The following is a 21,856-nucleotide window of genomic DNA, read 5'->3' as shown; positions in this document are numbered from 1 at the left end:
ACCTTGACATTGCTGACAGGGCTGCTGCTGTACCCTCACAGGGCTTCAAGGGCTCCTCAGAGCTTGCTGAGGAGTTCAGTGGGGCCAGGTTCACCCCAGCACCCAGGAGTGGAGGCTGTCGGGCAGGGCCAAGGCTGGTAGTGCCAGCACTCCCTTCAATGCCCACCTTGAAGGAAAACCACTCAGATTTCCTTTGGAAGGGGCTTTAGGGTAAGATTGCATTCTGAAGAAAATGTTTTAGAGGAGCAACACCCCGGGGAATATCCCAGCAACATCCTGGGAAGGGTGCTTGGGCCTGGATGCCCAGCACAGAGCAAGCTGCCTGCCTCCCTGTGGAGCCCAGAGCTCTCCTCATGCCAGATGCATTTAAATAATGAATCCTCTGGGGAGTGAGCCACGATGGATGGGCCACTGCTTAGAGAAAACAGCAATAATGCAGCTATTCATTTATTTGTTAAGAGAATCGTAAAAATGACAGCATCTACTTTATATCCACCCAACCCCTCAGCGTGCACCAGGGACTGAATCACCAAAATCTCTGACAGCTGCTTTGTTCAGTGAAAATCAAACTACAAAGAAAGGGCCAGGACTCCTTCATCAATCAATTATAAGCACAGTCTTTCAAGACAGCTACAGAGAGAGGTGTGAGGAAGGGGTGTTGGGAGAACAACTAGAAACAGCTCTTGTTTTCATTCCTCCTGCTCCAAGAAGTGTCAAAGCTCATTCTCCACACAAGAAATATTTGTCCACCAGGTCTCCCATGCATGTAGCAAAAAAACAATACATGAAAGTGCATTTCTAGTGCCAGTTCTGGCCAAAAAAAAAATGAAGTACTGACTAACAGCAGTTGTTAGAAAACATGCTCCAGTTGGCACAAAACAGTAGTTGGATGAACTGTCATATTTTGTCAATTCATACCAGGAACCTCTTGCATGAATTTCAAAAGATCTCTAGAGAAAATGAATACTTGAGAGATGGGGAGAAAAGACATTTGTTGTCTTAATGTGTGTTATTTTATTATTGAAAAATGTTGAGCTGTCATAGACATATTATCTGCAGATGAAAGATGATATAAGGAAAAGAAAGTTAAAATTTCTCCCTAATAAGATTTTTTCTTCCTTCTTGCTTAACACAGCCTTCAGTTTAGCCAGGCAGATGCTGTGCTTCCTGACTTTCCTCCTTTTGGATTTCAGCACCACTGCACATAGCCAAAATACCATCTAATTGTTAAACAAGAATTCCTGCAAATGTATACGGGGTCACAGCATCTGTTATTTTATATGGAGCAATTCTGTTAATGTAACTGCTGTTAATTGAAACGTTGCCCCATTCCATTCATAATGCTGTTTCCAACCCACCTTAGAATACTTGTAAGATTGCAAAAAGGATGTGTTTGAATTAAGATGATCCATCACCTTCCCAGTATCTTTACTAAGAAATCATTGATTTGGTTTTCCTCTGGGATGAAGCAGCATTCTCCTTGTTCCCCTCCTGACTTAATCTCACCTCTGAGCAGGATGTTGCTGTAACAATCAGTTTGTATCCATACATCTCACTATGCCACGCTGAGCCAAGAACCACAACAGCTTTATCATTCTGAAGATGTCAGTAGTAGTCTGATTTGTTGTAGAATTATGAAACAAGTAGTCATGGGATGCTAACGGCAACATGAATTCATCTGGCTGGTGCCCTTTTTCTCTCCATCTTCCCTTTTCCGTGTTCAGACTCACTGAGTTTCGTGGCAGAAGTGTCTATCCGCTACTCAACTGACATGAATGAAATGGCACTTCTGACTTACCAGGGGAAAAAATTAATCATCTGACACCTTGCTGAGCAACTGCCATGCCACTGAGCATCAAATACATAGCAAGAATGACCCCAAATTATCCCACAGTAAAATTAGTCCAATGCATTTTTATTTTTTTAAGTTGGCAAACAAAATTCAGGAAATTAGGAACACATCACAGACGACATTCCATTAGAAAGTGTTAAAAAAAACCCCAACAACCCTGTCAAATTAGTTTTCTGAAGACATAGAGCTGAGTGAAATTATTAATAAGTTGTTAATAGAGGCCATCCTGTGGATTAGGCTTTTAGTACCTATTAAATCAAAGCTGTGAATAATTATGCATTCTTGTAGGTGTGTGTTCCTCCTCTGCTGAACTCACCTTTTCTAGATGTTTTAAGCACAATAGTGACTAGGCAGCCAAATTTGCTCTCATCCTGAGTTTTAGTCCCAGTTGACTTTGCCATCCAAACACCACTATTTGCTAAACTTTAGGGGGGCAAAAATCTGTAAACTATATAACCTGAGAGAGGTACTACAGTACTCTGCCTAGTGCTGGTTCAGAGCAGCCAAGGAGTTCAGCTGCTACTGGACAATGTGGCAAAGAGACACAAAACCAGCACAGTAATATAAGAAGGTAAAAAGAAAAAGCCAACTCCAGCAGTCCAGCAGGTCAACCTTAGTTAGGCCTGTTATTTGCCTATTTGAAATGTGTTCTTCTTTCAAAGCAGAGTTTAGATGGGTTGAATTGCATTTGATTTTTGCTCCAATCAATAGCTCTTTCCACAGCTGCCACCACACCCTGCCAGGATCATGCTCCAGGTACAGCGCTGTTGGCTAGCCCAGGGACATGGAGAGGATGGGGCAGAGAGGGATGTGTTAACTGCATGAAGGTCCGGAGGGGCAGCTGTCATCTGGAACCCCTATTACACAAGCTTATAAGATTTTATGTAGTGGACAATTGATTTCTTGTAGAATACCTGTACAGAAGAGAAAATTAACATTCAACCAGCCAGGACAAGAAATGAAATATGTGGCTGGGTGCAGTTAATCATGTAAGCCTCAGGACAGAGATCCATCAGATCTGCAAATGGGAGATTAATACGCTACCGTAAGTCCACATATGCCAAATGCATTAAAATTGGTTCTAGCCACAGGAAATAGTCTGAGTGTACCTCATGAGAACAAAAAGATATAAAAAATTTGGAGATTTAAAGTCTCTTCCTGCCTCACAGGTTTAATTCCCACATAATTTTGACTTCACATGGGATTTTCTGAAAGGCAGGTGGATTTTGCATCTTTGAGATGACTGGTGATTAATCAATGCTTGGATTGAGACAAATGTAAAAAAAACTCTAGACAAAACAGTAAAAAAGTCCAGTGAATGTACCACTCAAGTATCTTCTTGTGCCAGTGATTATCTTTTGGGATTGCTGCCTGTGGTTTCAAAGATGTCATCAAGCACTGTTCCTGCCAGAACTACCAGAGAGAATCTGTCAGAATTTTTAATTCTGAGCAAAAGAGAAGAGAACTTATTTTGGCAGAGGAAGAAGGACACCACGTATCAATTTACTCACTCTTTCAATCAGAAATTTCTCCAACAGCAGAACACAGAGAAAGTGTGATTAAGACAACTAATATTGCCCCACTCCAGCAATGTCAGCCAGTTAATTAGATGGGGCCCATCAGATGATCAGGCAAACAAAGTTTTGATAGAAGTTACTGAGCACTCCGTAATCAGTCATGCTGGGAGCAGTAAGGAAAGCTGACAGAAGAAGAAATCACTCTAGTAGTAAAAGGCTGCTGGGTTTTATTTCTGCTTATGATTTATTGTGTGATTTTGGATTAACCACTAATCAGAAGGCTGGGTCCTGGGACAAGAGTACTCGCCTAGAGCTTGGATGGTCTAACTTTTTGTCTTCTTCCTCACTCTGCTGAGTCCCTGCATGAGCTCCACAGAGCCATGTAGACCCAGGGCCAGTAGTCAGCCACCGAAAGGAGCTGTCCACCTTGTCATGGGCAGAGCAGCTCTGAACAGAAATCCAGCTCCCTCAGAAGTTTACTAATGAATATGACCGTGGCTGTAAGCTGAAGGTACGCAGAGGAATAGAAGTTTTAAGAAGTGCCCTCACTTTTGGGCTGTAACTGCACATACACACATCAGTCCTCTGTGGGCTGCAAATCTCAGGAGGCAGGCAGTGTCTGCACAGTGATGCCATGGGGTATTCCAGCCTGAAATGTGTGCCTTCCAGGGCTACTATGCTTTAATGAAATTTAATTCAATTCAATTAAAGGCTACTACACTTCAATTTAAATTTTTGTAACTGTTAAATTGAAAAGCTAGAAAAAGGAAATTATTCCTGCCTCTTTCCAAGATTCTCCGGAAATTTCAAGGTGCATGTCCTAAATTACACCTACTGAGGAAGAAAACAGTTTATAGTTGTCCTGAGCAAATACTGTATTTTGTGTAACACCTCATCAAATTCTTGCCTTTCCTTGCAAAACAGATGGTTGGAATATGGTAGGATTTGGTCTTGTGCAATCAGCTAAAATCATCATAAATCATTTCTGCTGAGATGCAGTACATTTATCTCCATGTGATGCTGTCAGATGAAATCAGTGCTCTTAGCTTTTAAGAACAAAGCCTTCCCTTAGAATAGTATTACTGAGAAACTGAAAGAGTTTAGGAAGAGGTAATAAAGGATAAATTAAAAATCATTCTTGCAACTTCTGAGAAAACCAAGTAAGGGAAAAAAAGATTGTACTACTGTTGCTTCCAAAATGAAATTGGTGTGTCCTCATCACTCAAGCAGATACAACAGCTAGAAGCAGATATTGTATGCCAGTGGAAAGAATATATATTGCACACATAAAAGGCTGCAACATAAATTTGAAGAAATATGGGGCTCCTTCATATAGGTAGGTCAAACTTTTCCCTCAAGCAGATAATTACAGGCTTGGGGTGAGTAAATCTTATTAGCCTCTCAGCACCTTATCTCCCTGCATAGAGACTGGTAGTAGATATATAGTAGATATATTCTAGTGCAGTCACTTTCTGGATTGCTCATTAGATATTGCCTTGTGCAGTCCAGTCCTAACTACAGCCATCGTACTTCACAGTGGGATGGCCATGGATAGGTCATACCTGAGAACAGATGAAAACACATTCTCAGATTTTGGAAGGGATGGATGCTAGAAAAGGAGATGAGAAGCAAAAAGTTCAGTGCACATCTCCTCTCTTTGCAACATTGGTGAATTTCAACACACCACTCAAATATTGCAGTCTGGGCCCTTGTTTCTGAGGGAGCAGGGCAGGCTGGGCAGCCCAGGTCACCAGGCACCTCCATAGAGATGGCAATGACCTCAGGCTGGGCTGAAATGGGACTCCTGGGCCCTTGGGCAAGGTGGGGGAAGTCCCAGGGGCAGCTGGTGAGGGCCACTGAGGCTTACTAGTGCCCTCAGATGCTGCCAGTATGGATATTTTACCATGAAACCTTTGTGTTGTTTTATTCCAGTTTTACACCGAAACCTTAGGCAGGGAGCTGCAGCCTCTTGAGGATAACATATTCATGCTACTCACTGTGTCGTCCTCTGTGGGAGAAGAAAGGGGACGTATCTCTCATGACCCAGGTCAAGTTCCAAGCAGAGTGGCCAGGAGGGAGAGAAGGACTCCTTGCTGTGTGATCCAAAGGGCTCGGACCTTTCATTGAAAAAAAAGGAAGCCAAGAAAGAAAAGCCCATTAGGTATCATGTAGCTGTTTGCATGCTACACATCCAGTGCAGAGAACTTAAACAGCTTTATTGACCATATGCAATAAGCACCAATTTTCAACTTCTTCTTGGTTTGTTCTTCCTTCCTGATACACGCATGCAGAGGGACACAGGACAGTTGTTGCTTTACAGTGCAAAATCATCTAGAAAATTTGTCAAGTGTCATCTCACACTGATTCTAAGCTCTCTTTGACCTTTCTGTCCCTCAGTTTGGGTGGTTTTTTGTTTGTTTTGCTTTTTTTTTTTTTTTAAGTTCTTCTAGCACAAGGAGATCTTGTACATGGAACAGGCAAACATGTACCCAGCTTGTGTTCAATAACCCAATGCAGCTCAAGGATTCTTTTTGTGATCCAAATACTACAGGCAAGACCATGATAACATTAAAGGTGTAAAGAGAAGCAGTGTCTGAAATAACACACAAGATCAATGAACAAAGTGGAATTCTGCAAGCTTTGAAAGTACAAATTTTCTCTGTGAATGTTTAACTTAGGTTTTCTGAAGATATCAGGATCTTGGTCTCATTTTTTGAGATCCTCAGAAGAAAGGTAGGATTTAAATGCGTTGGAATGCAGGAAGGAAAAACTTATGTTTGGGAGATCTGCGTGATGGGGAAAAAACCCCACACCTCTGGGTTTCTGATTTCTCTACAGAAGCCATTAAAAAAGACATTTTTAAGAGAATAATAATAAACAAAGTAAATGGCTGAAGTCTTGGGGGAAACACTGCTTTGATTTTGTAAAAAATTTTACTTCCCACTTCCACCAAAGAAAAACTGGAAAATTTCAGAAGGACTTGTCAGACGCTTAAACACCAGTGTTAGTTGTGCCCAATCTTGTTCTCAGAGCAATCTCATTTTTAGCACACTCTTGTAACCAAGTAACTATAGCACAACCAAGAGAAAAATAACTACTTTTATGTAAGAGCTGTAACTCTTACTCCTTGCTTAGAACAATAATCTTCAAGCTAAAAATGAACTTCACACTGTATTGTAAGACATTCTTGAGGGGCAATGAAAGAATATCCCTAGTGGCTCAATAAAACCTGGTTTCTATGCTAAGTTAAAGTGCCATAACTAAACACCCTCTATTGCTGTCTAGAATGGGGCTACACAGAAGGTCAGGCCAGAGATTTGTGAAGGGAGACAGCAAACCTGGTGCCCTGCCTGCAGCTGCCATTGATGAAGTGATAGGGAACCATGGAATAATCTTTATATTGACTTTTCCTCCCTAACATCAAGACACATCTTCCAGCAGCCCCTGATAAAGCTGGTTGTGGAAAATAATGTCAGGTTTTATTACAACAGTTATAATAGCTGCTAAAAGCAGATTTTTTTCTCCCTACAAATGTGCTTCACTTTGATGCTACTAGAAAATAATAAAGAAAAGAAGCATATTAATAAAAAATGAGCTCCTGAAATTAGCTGGTTTTCAAAGCCATGTGTGTTTTGCCTCATGTGAGATGTCTGACCAATATCAATATCCCCGTTATATAACATCTGTACCCAGTGACTCTCCAAAAGAGGGAATAATTTAATATGCTGATTCCAGATCAGAGTTCCCGCCCAGACAAGAACTCCAGGGCTCCTTTACCCCAAACACACCCAAATACATGCAGACATCACTCATTTAGTGCTACCAGAGAGCCAAGCCCTTGTGCTACAATCCTTTGAAAACTTCACAAAAACCTTAAAAAACTGATCTGCTTTCCACCTCTGCTCCCATGGCAAAATAATCTGAGAGAAAATCACTGAGGTGCATTTCTCTCCCTGTTGCTTCGGTCACAGAACTGGAAATTAAATCTCTTCAACTACCCTGGCCAGCCTTACCTGGGAGTCACTACCACAGGATCAGCACCACAGCAATCAGCTGCAGTACTCCAAATTTCCTGGCACTTCTCACATTCCAAAAAATGCCTCTCCATATTGCATTCTTCAGAATTCCTGCCTCCCTTCAGCCTCTGCTAAGTGGAAATGTTCCCTCTGGAACCAATAAATGCAGTGAATTGAGATAATAAATAAGATTGAACATCTGAGCAGAGAAGATGAGGCAGTCCAGGCACCTGAACCTTCCCAGCAGCAAGAGGTCAATAAGAGATAATACAAAAAATTGAAAGTTTTTCCTATATTTTTAAAGAATGGAATGGATTCAGTCCAATCCATGTTAACCTTAGAACTATTTTATCCCATATTCTTCGGGGTTAATTTTGGAACTTCATCTCAAATGATTTGTTTGGGCCATTGGTCTGAACTTGAAGACAAGAAGATTGTATCAGAAGTTATGAATCTTTCCCAATTAAGTTATCTTCCACGAAAGATGCTGGGTAAAAGGTTTTTGTATAGCCAAGAGGCCACTCTTCACAGTGAGGAATGATTTGATTTAAGCATCAGCTTTAGGCTAGGAAAAGGAGAGACCTTTCCTCTTCCACCTTCAGGGCGTTTTACATCGGGAAAGATAATAATGGGAGACCATTTCAGCTAAATAAATGCTTTTTGTGCAGCAAGGGCAATGCAAACATAGACCACATTTTACAAAATAAAGGGGTTTTTTTTCCTCTCCAAAATAATTCAATTTAAGCCAAAAGTCACTGAGAAAATGTGTCTGCTTGTTTTTAGATATGCTAACCTCCAATTCCAGCTGTTTGTATCAGGGTACTCTGTCACTTGTCAAAAGTAACCCTAACCTTTAAAAAAAAAATTAATGGATTGGCAGCTGGAAGCTGACAACTCCATTTTTAGTAGCCAGATGTATGGCAAGGTACAAGAGAGGTTTCTTTTATATTCCTGCCTGAATACATATCCAGGACCAAATCCTGGCCCTAGGTGCTCCATCACAGCAAGAAACATGCACCTGCAGAGAACATTTTGACATTTCTGTTTTTTAAACTTGTGCAAAGCTATCTCCTTAGGGGATGCAAAATCCAGTCAGTTCACCAGGAGTTTTGGGGGAAAAAAATAGAAAATTGTTTGTGTGTGCTGAAGTCAAGCCTTAAGGCTACAAATTAATTAAACAAAATATTTATGTATTATTTTAATGAAAAGTACCTCTTTAATAGAGCAACCCTTGATGTTCATTCATAGAAATGAAACAACAAGAAAAGCTTTCTTCGTGAGTAATTTTTAAACAAACAGGATTTCCTCCCTTTTTTGTCTTCTCTGGAAGAAGGAATATCCCCAGCAATTAATATATGTAATTTTCTAAATGTTCATGTAGTGAAGAAATGTAAATGAATTTTTACCAAAACACTCAAGCTTTCCTTAACCAAAATTGCTCTGCCACATAACCAAATATTGCTTTGGATATTGATTGATTAGTCATCTCTCTCACTGTGCTGAGCTGTATTATTTGCAGTTTCTCAGTGGTAAATCTGAGGTGACAGACCAGCATGTACCTGTCCTCTAGATTTCAGAGTTGCAACAGATGTGTAAGATAATAACTGAGATCAACATGTACTTTCAGCTACATCAACATCTAAAAAAATATCTCAAAATCCCTCATGTTTGTTTGTGTGGAAATCAAAAGTCAACATTAGTAGTATTTTTGGCTCTAATTTATAGCAGCCATCAATAGAGTAGTTCCTAGTAATTATTACAATAACATGTTTAGAAACAACCACCATTATGATCTGGACTTCCCAATCTCTGGGAAAGCCTGACATTTCAGAAAAGGTTATTCCAGTTCTAAGAAAAAGGTAGTGATTTTCCACAGAAAGGATATTACCACATTAAAATCTGGATTTTCCAGTCTCTGGGAAAGCCTGACATTTCAGAAAAGGTTATTCCAGTTCTAAGTAAAAGGTAGCAATTTTCCACAGAAAGGATAATATGCAGTTATCTTTCCATTATTAAGAAAAAGAAGGACTAAAGTACTCAGAACCAAGGCAACTTCATTTGATTAAAACAAAAAATCTTACAGAGAACTGACAGCCCTAGGTAAGGAAACCTCTGCAGACTTCTCCTGTGAGCCAGAGGCAGGCCTAAGGCATCCTTGGGAAGAGGCAGATCCAACACTGTAGGATCCTGAAGCCAAACACCTTGATCTTGCAAAAAAGCTGTCAGGACCCTGCCTTTAGTAAGACTGGGCTGGCTGTGACCAGCAGGATGTTTGGGCTTGTCTCTGTTCAGCTGCAAGTGTAAATCCAGAGGCCTTGATAAAGGATTGCTGAGCTCCTAGCTCCACAGAAGTTCTTGGGTTTTTTTGGGGTTTTTTTTGCCTTTTTTTTTTGTTGTTTTGTTTTGGGTTTTTTTTTTTGTTTGGTTTTTTTTTGTTTGTTTGGGGTTTTTTTTTGTTTTGTTTTGTTTTTTGTTTTTTTGGGGGTTTTTTTGAGGGTATCCTTCAATCCCTGACTAGGAAAGATCTCCTGAGGATTCCCTCTCAAATTCACAACTGATCCTCACAATCACACTAACAGTACTCACACCACTTAGAAGCTTTCATTTTTCCCCTCTTCCCATCTACAAACATACTCAGTCACCCATGAAAGTGCAAAAAACACATTATATTGAGGTGACCAAGCAACACCAAACCAAACAAGCAGCCCAAGTAAATGCTTTGTGAATAATCCATACACTCAACCATGCTCATACAAATCACTGTCTAAATGAAATTTAGCAGTAAAATTCAAATTCTGTTTATGGTCCTGAATGAGAACAAGGCAGAGGGCAGGCTCTTTGCATGCAGTTTCTTGCTCTGAGTAGTTGCTGAGCTTTTTTTACATTAATAGGTGGATGTACTCCAGGGTTGGTTTTTTTTTCACTAACCTTTTCTACAGTATGAAAATGTTCACTGACAGTCTGTCAAGTTTATCTTTTTCAGCTGGAAAATATATTTAATAATGTATTATGTTACAATGATTTTATGTCATATTGAAAGCCTGATGAGTGCAAATAAACTACAGCATGTGTGTCACAAAAACTGTGCTGGATGCTACAGAGAGGGAATTTGCATTTGATGGGCTGCAGCAGACCTGGGGATAGTGAATTCAGTCTGCATGAGGCACAGGAGTGATCAGCAATGCTGACTGGCAGGTGCTTGATGAGTAAATTTGGGAATAGCACACACTTCCTGTACATAAAGCATGTGTCTCTAACAACACTCTGTTAACTCAACCACTGGGTCATCCTTCTGACCCTGACTTTTTTTTCCCTTTGCAAGCCTTGTTTAAAATTTTATTTTAAACACTTTATGTTAGCCATGTACTTTTTCCCAGCTTCTTTTCAACTGGAATATTAACTTTTTATTGAAAAAACCCAAATGCATCATAACTGATTAATCAGCAAGTAGGAACTTCACAGCTCCATTCTTTTTCTACCGACAAGGCAGTTCTTCTGCCAAACATGACCCATAAACATTTATTGATGCAAGGAGAGAATGTGCTAAGTCTGGGAGATGTGGCCTGATCAATGGAACCCTTGGATCTGGAGGGAGAGGAACACAAAACACCCAAATTGCAATTTGATCAAGACATTGCAATAGGGAAATACTAACTATGTATAATGTGCTGCTGCTCATTACAGGAGAAGAAACAATCCACATTTTCCATACAAAGAGTATTAAAATTAACCAATTAAGATGACCAAGCTTACAATAACTAATACAGTTTAAAAATGTACTGCCATCTAGAGCATACTACTGCATCTCAGGTGCTCTGCAGCTGCCAAAGACCTGCCCAGTAACACTCCACAAAACAACCATGATTCACTGATAAAGAGCTCAGGGCCACAATTGCAGACCGGGCTAGGAATGGTTTAATATTGTTGCTCATCTGTGTGCACAGAAAAAACCCTTAAAAAAATCCAACTGCAGGCTGAGTTTTGCTGTAATAATCTTTTAGAGCACAATTAAGCACCTTTGTGGGCAACACAGAGAAAACAAAGGATAGAGTGTTAGTAATTGAGCTGCTCTTAACTCTGGTTCAGAGCCTCAAAAGCTGAGGCTGCTGGCAGGACAGCATCAAGGGATGAATTTCTCTGGCCTGCCTAGTCTGCAGCTTAGCTAAACTGGGGGGGAAAGCCCTGCAGCGGGAAAGCCCTGCAGCAGCAAAGCTCCCTGTGCAAACACATCTTTGAATTTTGGATGCTTGTTCTTTGTATCATCTTTTAGATATTTCGGGGCCACTGCTGGAAAAGGAGTACTGGGGTTGTGATTTTGTAGGGCTGTGGTATTTCAACACAGGGCAATAATTGCCTTGTCTTTGAACTCATAACAAATGTGTCTGAATTACTGACCAGGTATGCAGTGAAAACCAAAAGGAATCATGTTTAGCTGTTTCCTGCAGCACAGACAGACCCCCCCCCAGACACTGCAAACAATAGAAAAATGCCAGGTAGAAATCTGCAGAATTGGTAACCTTTCTACTCAGGCACACTAAAGTACTTCAGGTTGCAGATATCTGAACTTTTTCTGTACATGTGGAAATAAAGCGACCCTTCCACTGTCATCTGTGGTATTTGTGTGCTGTAGCTTAGAAAAACTTCCAGAAAAACACGTGAGAGATGGAATTAATGTCTGGTATGTGTGTCAACATTAGAGAGTTCCTCCATTCATGGTCATTGGGAGCCTGCTGCATTGGCCCCCTCCTTTAAGCGTCCTTCATCCAAAGGATTTTTAGCAGTTGCTCATCAGTATGAGTATTTTATATGTGTATATATATACACACACACACACACATATATATATATACATATATATATATATATATATATATATATATATATACACATTCACACACACAGCCCCCAGACCATACCATAATGATCACTATGCTGGTATATCTGCCATTCCAGTATGGTTCTCATCTTCCAGACCTGGGGTCCTGATCCCACATATTGCCAATGTTCTTCTCTCTGCATGTCCTGTCTTACCCCTGTGCACTCTGTACTTTCCCCTGCTCTGTACCCAGCTAACGTAACCTCTAGAACCACAGTGGCCAGACTTTCAAGCAAAAGAAATTGTTGTTTTGACAGTGTTTTAATAATTCATTACACACACTGACTTCAAACCATTTAGTGCCTTCACCTTGGGTTTCTGCATAGGTGCACAGATACCCAGCTGGAGTCTCATCAGATCCACACACTTCCTATATAATTTTAAATAGTGGGATTAAAGAAGTAGAAAGAAACAAACCCAGAAACAGCCCCCTGCTCTTTATACACGTAAAGCCTTTTCTTGTGCTACATTGACTGCATTCTAAATCAGAATACACACACAAACTCGCACCACTGAACAGTTATGGCTTTAACACAACTGCAGATATTTAGATATTCAGTGGCCCACACCCCCTGCAAATTTTAATACAAGCTCATATTTTTTCTCAACACCTGCATTTTAAATATGTGTCTCATGCTTTAACATGTGACATTCAGTGCTCACATATTGTCATCTCTGTACTTCTTGTCAGTGGACAAAAACCCATGCAAAAATTCCTCAAATATTTAAATGCTGCAAAACGAGTATTTGGAGGTTTTGCAGATCTGAATTGTTGGTCTGCAGGAAGGCTTTCACCCTCAGAGCAGGCAGCCTGCATCACCTTTTAAAGACTTCTTTGATCAGGATGAAAAGGGTAGTAATTCACTTCTCCTCCCACACTTTCATGCCATGTCAGTACCTCTGGCTCTGGAGACACTCATAACAAAGTTTAGGGAACATTTATTTTTCCTTTCATAGACAGCATCTAAATGCCTCCACTCTCTGTCAAAGCCATCCACAGTCACACATGACCTGAGCATTTACAACCCTCTCTTTGACTGCACTGCAGCATTGAGCGTGGATAGCAGGGAGAGAGGAAACACAGTTCAGTTTCACACACCTATTACCTATCAAAGGAAAACCAAACTTTTATTCACTGCAGTTTAAAGGTCCAAGTTCAGCCTGAGTAAATTTGGAAAGTGTCTTTACTTTGGTCCACCTGATTTGTCTGGATTTGCCTGGGAACCCTCATTCCCTGTAGCCCATAATAGTGCTACACATACCTCTTTCTTTGCGGGGGAAAAAAAAGAAAAGCATTTTGAAGATGTGCACAATTCTTCTTCCTCAGAGTGTGTGGGACTATGTACAGAACAGTCTCTGGCATAAACCCACCTCCTTAGGTGCAAGCTGGCTGTGTTTTCCTCCCTGGAACTATTCAATAATGCCAGAAGCAAATGGCAGCCAGTAAATACTGGCTATTTGGAAGAAAGCAACAGCAGTGACATAAGTCAGCCTTATTTTTCCTTGTTATTATCATTATTACTATTATTGCTTCTGTGAAAGGAGGGGAATTCTATGCTTACTGCACAAGTACATGTGCAAGTTGATGTTGGCAAAAGGCTCAATAATGGCTCTTCATATAGAAACACAAATCCAGGAGGTTTTTGTTTTTCTTTTTTAATCAGATATCCCCACCCTTTCACATTTAAAATAGGTCACAAGCAAAGGAAATGAAATACAGCAACTTCAGTTAGAAACTGGAGATTTCCTGTACAATAGAGGCAGAAATCATGAAGCGATGTTTCCCACAGACACTTTGCCTCAGCTGTATCATGAAGACAGATGGAATATCTACGGAGAGGTCACTACAGCTGCAGAAGCCTTGTCCACTTTTAATCCATGGAATAGTTCTGAAATCTTTTAATCCAAAGATGGCATTTTAAGAGCAGAAAATTTTAAATTATACCTACCATATCAAAACATAAAATGAATGCTCAGAGGAATCAGAGGAAGCCCTATATGTGTACAACAGACACAAACTGTGAAGAAGTGACAGTTAAGAATTTCCTGCCATTTGCATGGCCAAACCTATTTATTTGCTGCATTAGGCACTTCTGTTAAGCTATAGTGTTGCAGAGTTGCAACAAAAGTGCAGGGTGTTTTGGTACCAGAGAAAATACAAGACATTAGTTATTGGTAGGCAAGCTGCATTATTTCTAGAAATAGAAAAAGGGTGTGATGACTATTTCAATCTAAAACACAGCTGTCTTGGCAGGAACAATAAAAACTAGTTCATATTCCCTTTACTGGGAAGGATGCCAATGTGCTTATATTGTCTATTTTCACTGCAGCATTTAATTTTGCTTAAGGTAAAGGACAGCATCTCTGACTACAACTGTGGGGTATTTAGATGTGAAAGTACTGCTCAAGGAAGTTCTGTAAGTGCTGCCAAAATGAAGGCCATAAAGCATCTGAGTGAGGCATCAGAAACTCCTGTCTTCACTCACACAGACATCTCTAAATTGACTATGAGTAAAGACTGCAAAAGGGAAATTGCTTGTCATTCTGTTTTTCAGGTGCCGAATTAAAATAAGAAGCAGTATCTCTGAAGATACCCTGAGTTCTGTAGGATGTTTTGGGTTCCTTGGCACAATTTTGCTCTGTGTAGCTGCTTTGCAAAGATCTTAACAGTTAACTGACTCTCAGCATTCCCTAAGGAGAGGTGAGTGAAAAGCAGCTGGTGCCACCAGCCACCTCTATCCCCTGCTGGATGGCACCAGAGCAGATCAGTTATGTGCGCTTACAAAAGAAGGAGCTCCAGCTCAAGGTACCCTCCCTGTGTATGGGGCAGGACGGCCAAGATTCTCTCTGCTGATGCCAATTATGCTGCTGTGAAGCTCTACTCAGGCTTGTGTTTGGCCTCTGGCATAAAGACAACTGTTCCAATACACAACAAAACACAGTCTAAGGTGAGCAGGAAGAGGCAGGTTACCACGATCTGCCTGTCACAAAGAGGAGGAGCTTTCCGCTATCTCTCTTACATATTCTTACATGCTGCTACAGCCTTCCTTTTGGGGAAAAACTGGTGAGGTGGGCTGGGCTGAAAAGCTGGCCCATAAGGAACTGTAAAAAAATTAGAAGAAATTAACTACACAGAAAAAAAATTGGACATATAAATTACATGCCTCTTATGTGTGAGGATACTAGGAAACCATGGAATTAAATGACCTGCTCAAATTCACACTGCAAATCAGTAATAGATTTTAGAAAAGAAAATAATTTTTACTGTTTCCTTCTTCCCAGTAGCCCCCACTTCTCGTGGTCCAGCCCTGTCTGTGTCAAACTTCACCCTGCCTTGTGAAAGGGGAATTCTGAGCATTTGGAGCAGCGCTTGTGTGTGGATGGGGCTGTGAGCTACACAAAAATAAAACAAAATAGCTGTGCAGAAATATCTAGAAGGACAGGCAGATACTTTATGTGGATTTTTTCTTTTTCATTTCTCCCCAAGTTTATGTCTGTCTAAATCCTTCCCTGCAACAGGAGAAATAGCTTTGCTCTTCTTCCCCCCAGAACCTGCACTGTTCAAATAAGAATTTCCCAAAGTGATTACCAAAAGGCCTGTAAGAGAAATGATTACAAATGGCTGAGTTAACTGCTACAGATGGCCTCATCAGTCATCATAATGTGATCCCAGCACCAGGGTCATCAGAACAGGCAACTTGTCATGACAGATGACACCTTTTCGGGAACACTTCCTCCCATGGCTTTTCCCAAAAAAAATCTCTTGGGATGAGGCGCTTGCAAATAGTGGTCCTTAAGCAATAATCAAGGAGGAATCATCACCAGCTGCCCTCAGGAGCTGCTTCCCTGATGGGGTTTGTTGGGTTTTGGCATTTTTTTAGCCTCTGAGTGTGGAATGTTTTATCTGCTTGCACGTCTTGAAATCAAAGTAGTTTTGGCAGTTGTTCTAAAGGTGAAATTAGAGATGATGATAAGAGAGACAAATTAGGAGACAGGAGGCATGAAAAGGCTGAGGCAGCACTGTGAGCCTCCCGCCACTTTTCCACTGCCAGCCCCAAATGCTGCAAAACAATTTGTAATCTATGCCTCATGTTCCACATCTAGGAAACAAAGAGTATATGCTCTGTTGTACATCTGCTTAGCTGAATTTATTTGTGATGAAGATTTTCTGTGACGAACACCACACTAACACCCATTACAAATAAAGGCCAATTTATCATCTCATATATATTTTGGAAACTGGATCTCTAGAGCTAATTCCATTCCCACCTCATCTTATCTACAATGGGATCTAAGATAAATTTTATAGTTTCTCCTTTTGCCTTTTTATTCTGCTATTAAAATGGAAGTAATGATGCTCACTGGGTTTGGAAATCTTTGAATAAAAGGCAGTAAATATTTTTATGACAAAATATTTAAGAAAGGTTTTCAAAATATAATTTCCCTCAAACTCCAGTGTCCTGCTCCTCACCCATACAGCTTTTACTATGGCTATGGTTAAAAGCTTGTGGAAGAAGCACAGTTGGCTTATTAATAACACACATCTCTGTCACAGTGAAGAGGCAAACTCTCTGCAGTGAACAGTTTGCTTGTGAAATCTGGCATTTGTTACCTGTTTGCAAATAGTTCAGGGGCAAAATGCAGTTGATGAATACTTTGAAATTATGCAAATATTTACTGGGAACAGATTTCAGCCCTTGGGGTTTTCTGTTTGTTTGCTTTGTGTGGTACTCCAGTCATGCACCAGTTAGTCTTTCAAATGCCTGTGGTACACAATAGGTGCTGGATCTGAACATTACAAATTTCTACTTAGCAGGGAACTCCTGCAAAGATTTCTTTTTGTTTCCAATCCATGTGTTGGAATGAACAAGAATAAAACTGAAGTTTCCTCAAAATAAAATCTTATATAGGAAAACAGCTGGGGAGCAAATGCTTCTGTGAAAAGGAATTAAAATTAAAGTGTTTCCATGTCAATTTTACAGTAAAATATACCATAGTATAGTTGCAAATGAAGTAAATTATAGCACTGCTTCATCATAGTAAGGCCAAAATACTTCATTTTGATTTTCTCTCAGACTGAAAAAGACCTTGGCATTTTGTGTAAATTGACATATTCCCATAGGAAGTCTAGTTTTCAAAATTATATTTCTTGATGGAAAATCTGGCATTAGAAAACAACTTAAGTAATTCTAATTCTTATGCATCTGACATGATAAGAGTTTGCTATTCGGCTGCCAGAGCATCTCTCTGAGAGTCCCCTGATAGGGACCTTGAACTGGAAAAGCCTCTCAGAAAAACACTCATGGAGAGTCAACAAGGTCTTTTAGAAAATTTAGTAAAGAGCAAAACAGAATGAGCACAGCTATGGCAAACCCATAAGAAATTAAAATTTTTAAAAAATCTTTATTGGCAACAAACTTCAGGTGGATGTTTATTTTTGACAGAGAGGGAGCTGCATGTCAGAGGCAGCACAGCACACTGTGGGAATTACAACAACAGGCTGAATCCCCACCAGAATGATGCACTGCTCCTTATATCCATACCCTGCTCTAATAACACTACCAAGAATTTCAGGATGGAAAACACAAATTCTCCTTTCCTCTGCAAAAAAATACTGGCCTTGCTGTTCACAAGCTGCCCACGCCTGCAGTCACAGTCACACCTTTGGTTGTCTTGCAGTGCAAGCAGCTGATCCATCACCGAGGGCATTCAGCTGAACTGGCACTGTGGAGCTGCAGAGAGCCTCTCTGAAAGTTTGAATCTCATCAGGAAGGTAAGAACATTCAGACTTTCATAATTACTGGTTTCAAATTAGAATGTCTTTTGAAGCAGTTTTCCAAACTTCTTCCAAGGCCTGCCTAACATCCCTCTGACAATGGCAGTAAAGAAACCATCAGGTGAGGATTTGGGGTATTATAAAGGTTCTTGTCATAGAGCTTAGCAAGTAGAAGTAAACAGGAGCCAGTATCACCTCAGCAGTCAGCCCTCCAGAGCTTGCTCTTGAACTGACTATGCATTAGCCAGGACTACAGCTTGAGACATTCTGGGAAACTATAAAATTACATGAGGAATAAAACACTTGTATTAAGTAACTTGTTATTAAATTCTGTTGTAGAGAGTTATCCTGCCTTAAAAGATTTGCTGTGTGCCACAACACTGTCTCAGAGCCTCCTCTCCCCACTAATCTGTGAGCTGTGGAGGTGACTGTGTGGGCTCCAGACACGAACAGAGACTGCCCTGCTCTGCACATGGCAAAAGGCACCTCAGGCTCAGCCCACTCAGATGATGTGTTAAGAGTCACAAAGCTGTATTTATTTCTCTCTGAGCAAATAAGTACTTTGTGAAGATAAGCAGCCTTCTTTCTTTCCCATTTACTAAAAGAAATCCAGGCAAAAATAAAACCAGGAAGAATGCTTTTTTTCCCATGTTAACTTGATCTTAGCAAAGACCCTATTTTGGCAGGGTGTCTTAAGTCTGTGAAGACAAATAGGTAATAGAGAAAGACATCACCATCCTCCAGATGCACTGCAATGTGCAGAGTGAGGATATGAATAATTCTTAACAGCTTCTGAATTATACGGAGGTGACCAAAAGACACAAAAGAACAGAGCATGGTGAAGGGATTTTTACCACCAGCTCACTAACTTCACTGCCTGGCCACAACTCTAATTCAGTTGGTGGTCAGGGTCTTGTTCTCTTGAGGACACTTACCCCACTTATTTTAATACTGAGGCTCCTCATCCAGGTTCTCCTCAGTGCATATCTGTCACCCTCTGAAGTGTCCCTAAACCTTTGTGTCTTTCTGCTCACTGATGTCCTACAGCCTATCTGCTGGGTGGCTCGAAGCAGTCTGCAGCAATTCAGTATATCTGCATCAGTTTTGCCTTATTTCTTCACCTCCCCTCCTCTACTGGAGGAAAGTAGGAGGAACAGGCTCTCTGCCCTCTTTTTATTTTTTTTTTTTTTTTTTTTTTTTTTTTTTTTTTTTTTTCTCTCTGTATCCCTGCTGGATTTCTTGTGCCATTGAGAGGTATCTGCTTTCTTGGCTCTGGGAGAGAGTAGCAGAGGTAGCACTGGATCTGAGAGGAGGTCTTCCCTGGTGTTTTACAGCCAGGAGCCTCTCACCAGGGCAAATATTGCTCTGGAGCACTTGAAGGCCACTGAACAGATGGCAGGGTATAGGATCAGCCTGATTCTCACAGTGAGGAGCTGAGTATGTTCTTCTGTGGATGAAACCTGCCTCTGTTCAGCTCCTGCAGAGTTTTCTATTAGTAGTCACCATCTCAGATTTTGTGCTCCCTGAGAACCCACAACCTAATATTTATCAGGGATATAGTGCTAACTTGTCCAGTCTGTCCTTATTACATTGCTAAAAATAGTAATTAACCTGTTTTTTGCTCCTCACTATCTCTGGAGAACACCTGCTTACATTCTGTGATCAGAATCCAGCTCACTACTCCCAGGAATTAGCATCATTATCTCCTTGTACAGGCTGCCTGAGCTTCCAATTCACTTTCGTGGCTCTAGGTTTTAATCTGCTGGTAGTTCTTCTGCTTTCTGACCATCACATCCTGGGCTGCATGTGGGAACATCAAGAGCTTTTCCTCCTTGCTCTCTGTTCCCTATTCTGAAATGCAGCCTGTCCTGCTTTCTCAGGGCACTGGCCTCTGTGTCTGCAGCAGCACCCAACCTGCATTTCCATCATCACCAGCTACAGCTGGAAGCTTCCTACACTGCATCCACTACAACTGAATCTAAACCAAACTCTCCTGGATGTTGAGGTGTGCAGTATCAAAGTCCAGCCTGGAATCCTGGCTGGGAGGGATCAGTATCACCTGACATCCAGTAACTGCAGTGTATGATGCCAATCCTGTGGTATCTGAAAAGGATTTATGGCAGACCTATCACCACTGACAGGTCAAGCACAGTGCTCTAATCAAAATTCAAACTGCTACTTTTAAATCTGTTTTTTTTTTTTTGAAAACTTGACATAGCACAATCAGAACTGATATGGGATGAAATAGGCGAGATTGCTCAGAATTTCTTCTTTTTAAAATAACTTCTTAAAATAACTTCTTTTAAAATAACTTCTTAAAAATAACTTTTTAAGATAATATGGCTTTTTTTTTTCTTTCTTTTTCCTCTTTTCTAGGCAATGTTACTTTTCCAGAAATATAGACTCGAGCTGTATTCTTAGCAGCCACAGAAACAGATCAGAATGCTGCAAGCACACGGGTTCTCCTTTTTTTTCCACCTAGTTTTGCAGGTGTTGGAGGTCAGTATTCAAATGATTGCTTCCTTACCTAAACTGAATGAGACCCCCCAGCTTTTAATATAATTCTATCTCACAGGAGCCAGCTGTGTAAAAATATTATAATGGAGATTTATATTAATGCAGGAAGAGTATTCAGATGGACAATGAAAAATACAATAATTTCCTAGCCTTCAAAGACATCCTAGGGTCAGAATTGAGACATTCTGTCCATGCAACCCCTCTGTAAACTAAAATAATGGTCTCAGTAAAACTGGTGGAGTCCCAGTGCCTTCAGTGGTCAGGGGAGGTTACTCACCAGAAGCTGGGTTAGCAGCACCATTGCTGACAGCACTCAGGTGCTGAGAGCTTCTGTGCTGTGCCAGCTATTATTTTCAGGGGATGTAATACAGGAGAGGGGAGATTCCGTCTTGCTCAAAACAGAATAGGTTCTGCAATGCTAATAGAAGTAAAAAGCAATAAAAGCCATCATGTTGTCACTAACAGATTTTATATGTGTCTGAATGTACACGGGGAGTTACTCTATTGATTAAATTAGGATCTTTTTTGAGTAGTCATTCTCTGAAGTAGAATAGCATTTTAAGATTGGTAGTGAATTACATTCATTTGGGGAGTTAATCAGGATGCTTTGGCATTCACAACTTTAGCATGCTCAGACCTGCAGAAAGAGCTAATATCTTACAACACCTGCCTGCATGGTTGGTTGGAAGTGGAAGCTAAAGTCAGCACAATCCACAGCTACTGTGGGCTCAAAAGCTGAAGATTGTGCTAATATGTAAAGCTCCCTGCACTGGCTAAGCATCAGGGATATCCTTTACTGAAGAAGTACAAGAAAATCCTCTGTGTGGTTAAAGAATTATCTCTACCAGTATCTTACTAGTGGCTAAGCTCCAGGCAGTACAGAACTAGCAAAAACCCTAAACCCAAGTGGGATACAACCTAATAGCATCCTCTGCAGAGCCAGAGAAACAAAGTTTCCTCTGTCAATGTATTGATTTTTCCAGACTTGTCTCTCTTTTTTTTACAAATATTCTTTGGAATATTTGTAAAACTAACTTCAAACTGAAATCACTGTGGGTGGGGAGAAATGTGCTATTTTTCTACTTTTCTGTTTGTATTTGAAGAAAGTTTTGAACTCCAGGAATACATGATCTAATGGAGCTAGAGAAGTTTAGTCGCTGCTGAACACAAAGACAGGAGAGGTTTGTAGGCCAGTCAATTTCCTTAAACAATGAAAGTTCTCCTTGCAAAACATATCGGAAGTCTTGTTAAATTCACAAAATTAGTGGAATTACATGGAAGGATGAATAGAAGTCCTTGGTG

General features: G+C 40.5%; 1 protein-coding gene across 3 annotated transcripts in view; it reads right to left on the bottom strand.

Annotated features, from left to right (window-relative positions):
• The window catches only part of ALK (ALK receptor tyrosine kinase), a 305,573-nt gene that overhangs the window by 219,294 nt on the left and 64,423 nt on the right, over positions 1-21,856 (bottom strand). For all 3 annotated transcript variants that reach the window (XM_064415113.1, XM_064415114.1, XM_064415115.1), the window contains exon 2: positions 5,367-5,486. In XM_064415113.1, coding sequence (XP_064271183.1) covers positions 5,367-5,486 — 120 coding nt within the window. The remainder of the gene's footprint in view (positions 1-5,366; positions 5,487-21,856) is intronic.

Source organism: Passer domesticus, chromosome 3 (genome assembly GCF_036417665.1).
Source record: "Passer domesticus isolate bPasDom1 chromosome 3, bPasDom1.hap1, whole genome shotgun sequence".
NCBI lineage: Eukaryota > Metazoa > Chordata > Aves > Passeriformes > Passeridae > Passer > Passer domesticus.
The sequence above is the reverse complement of the archived record's forward strand: the minus strand, read 5'-3'. Positions and strand labels throughout refer to the sequence as shown.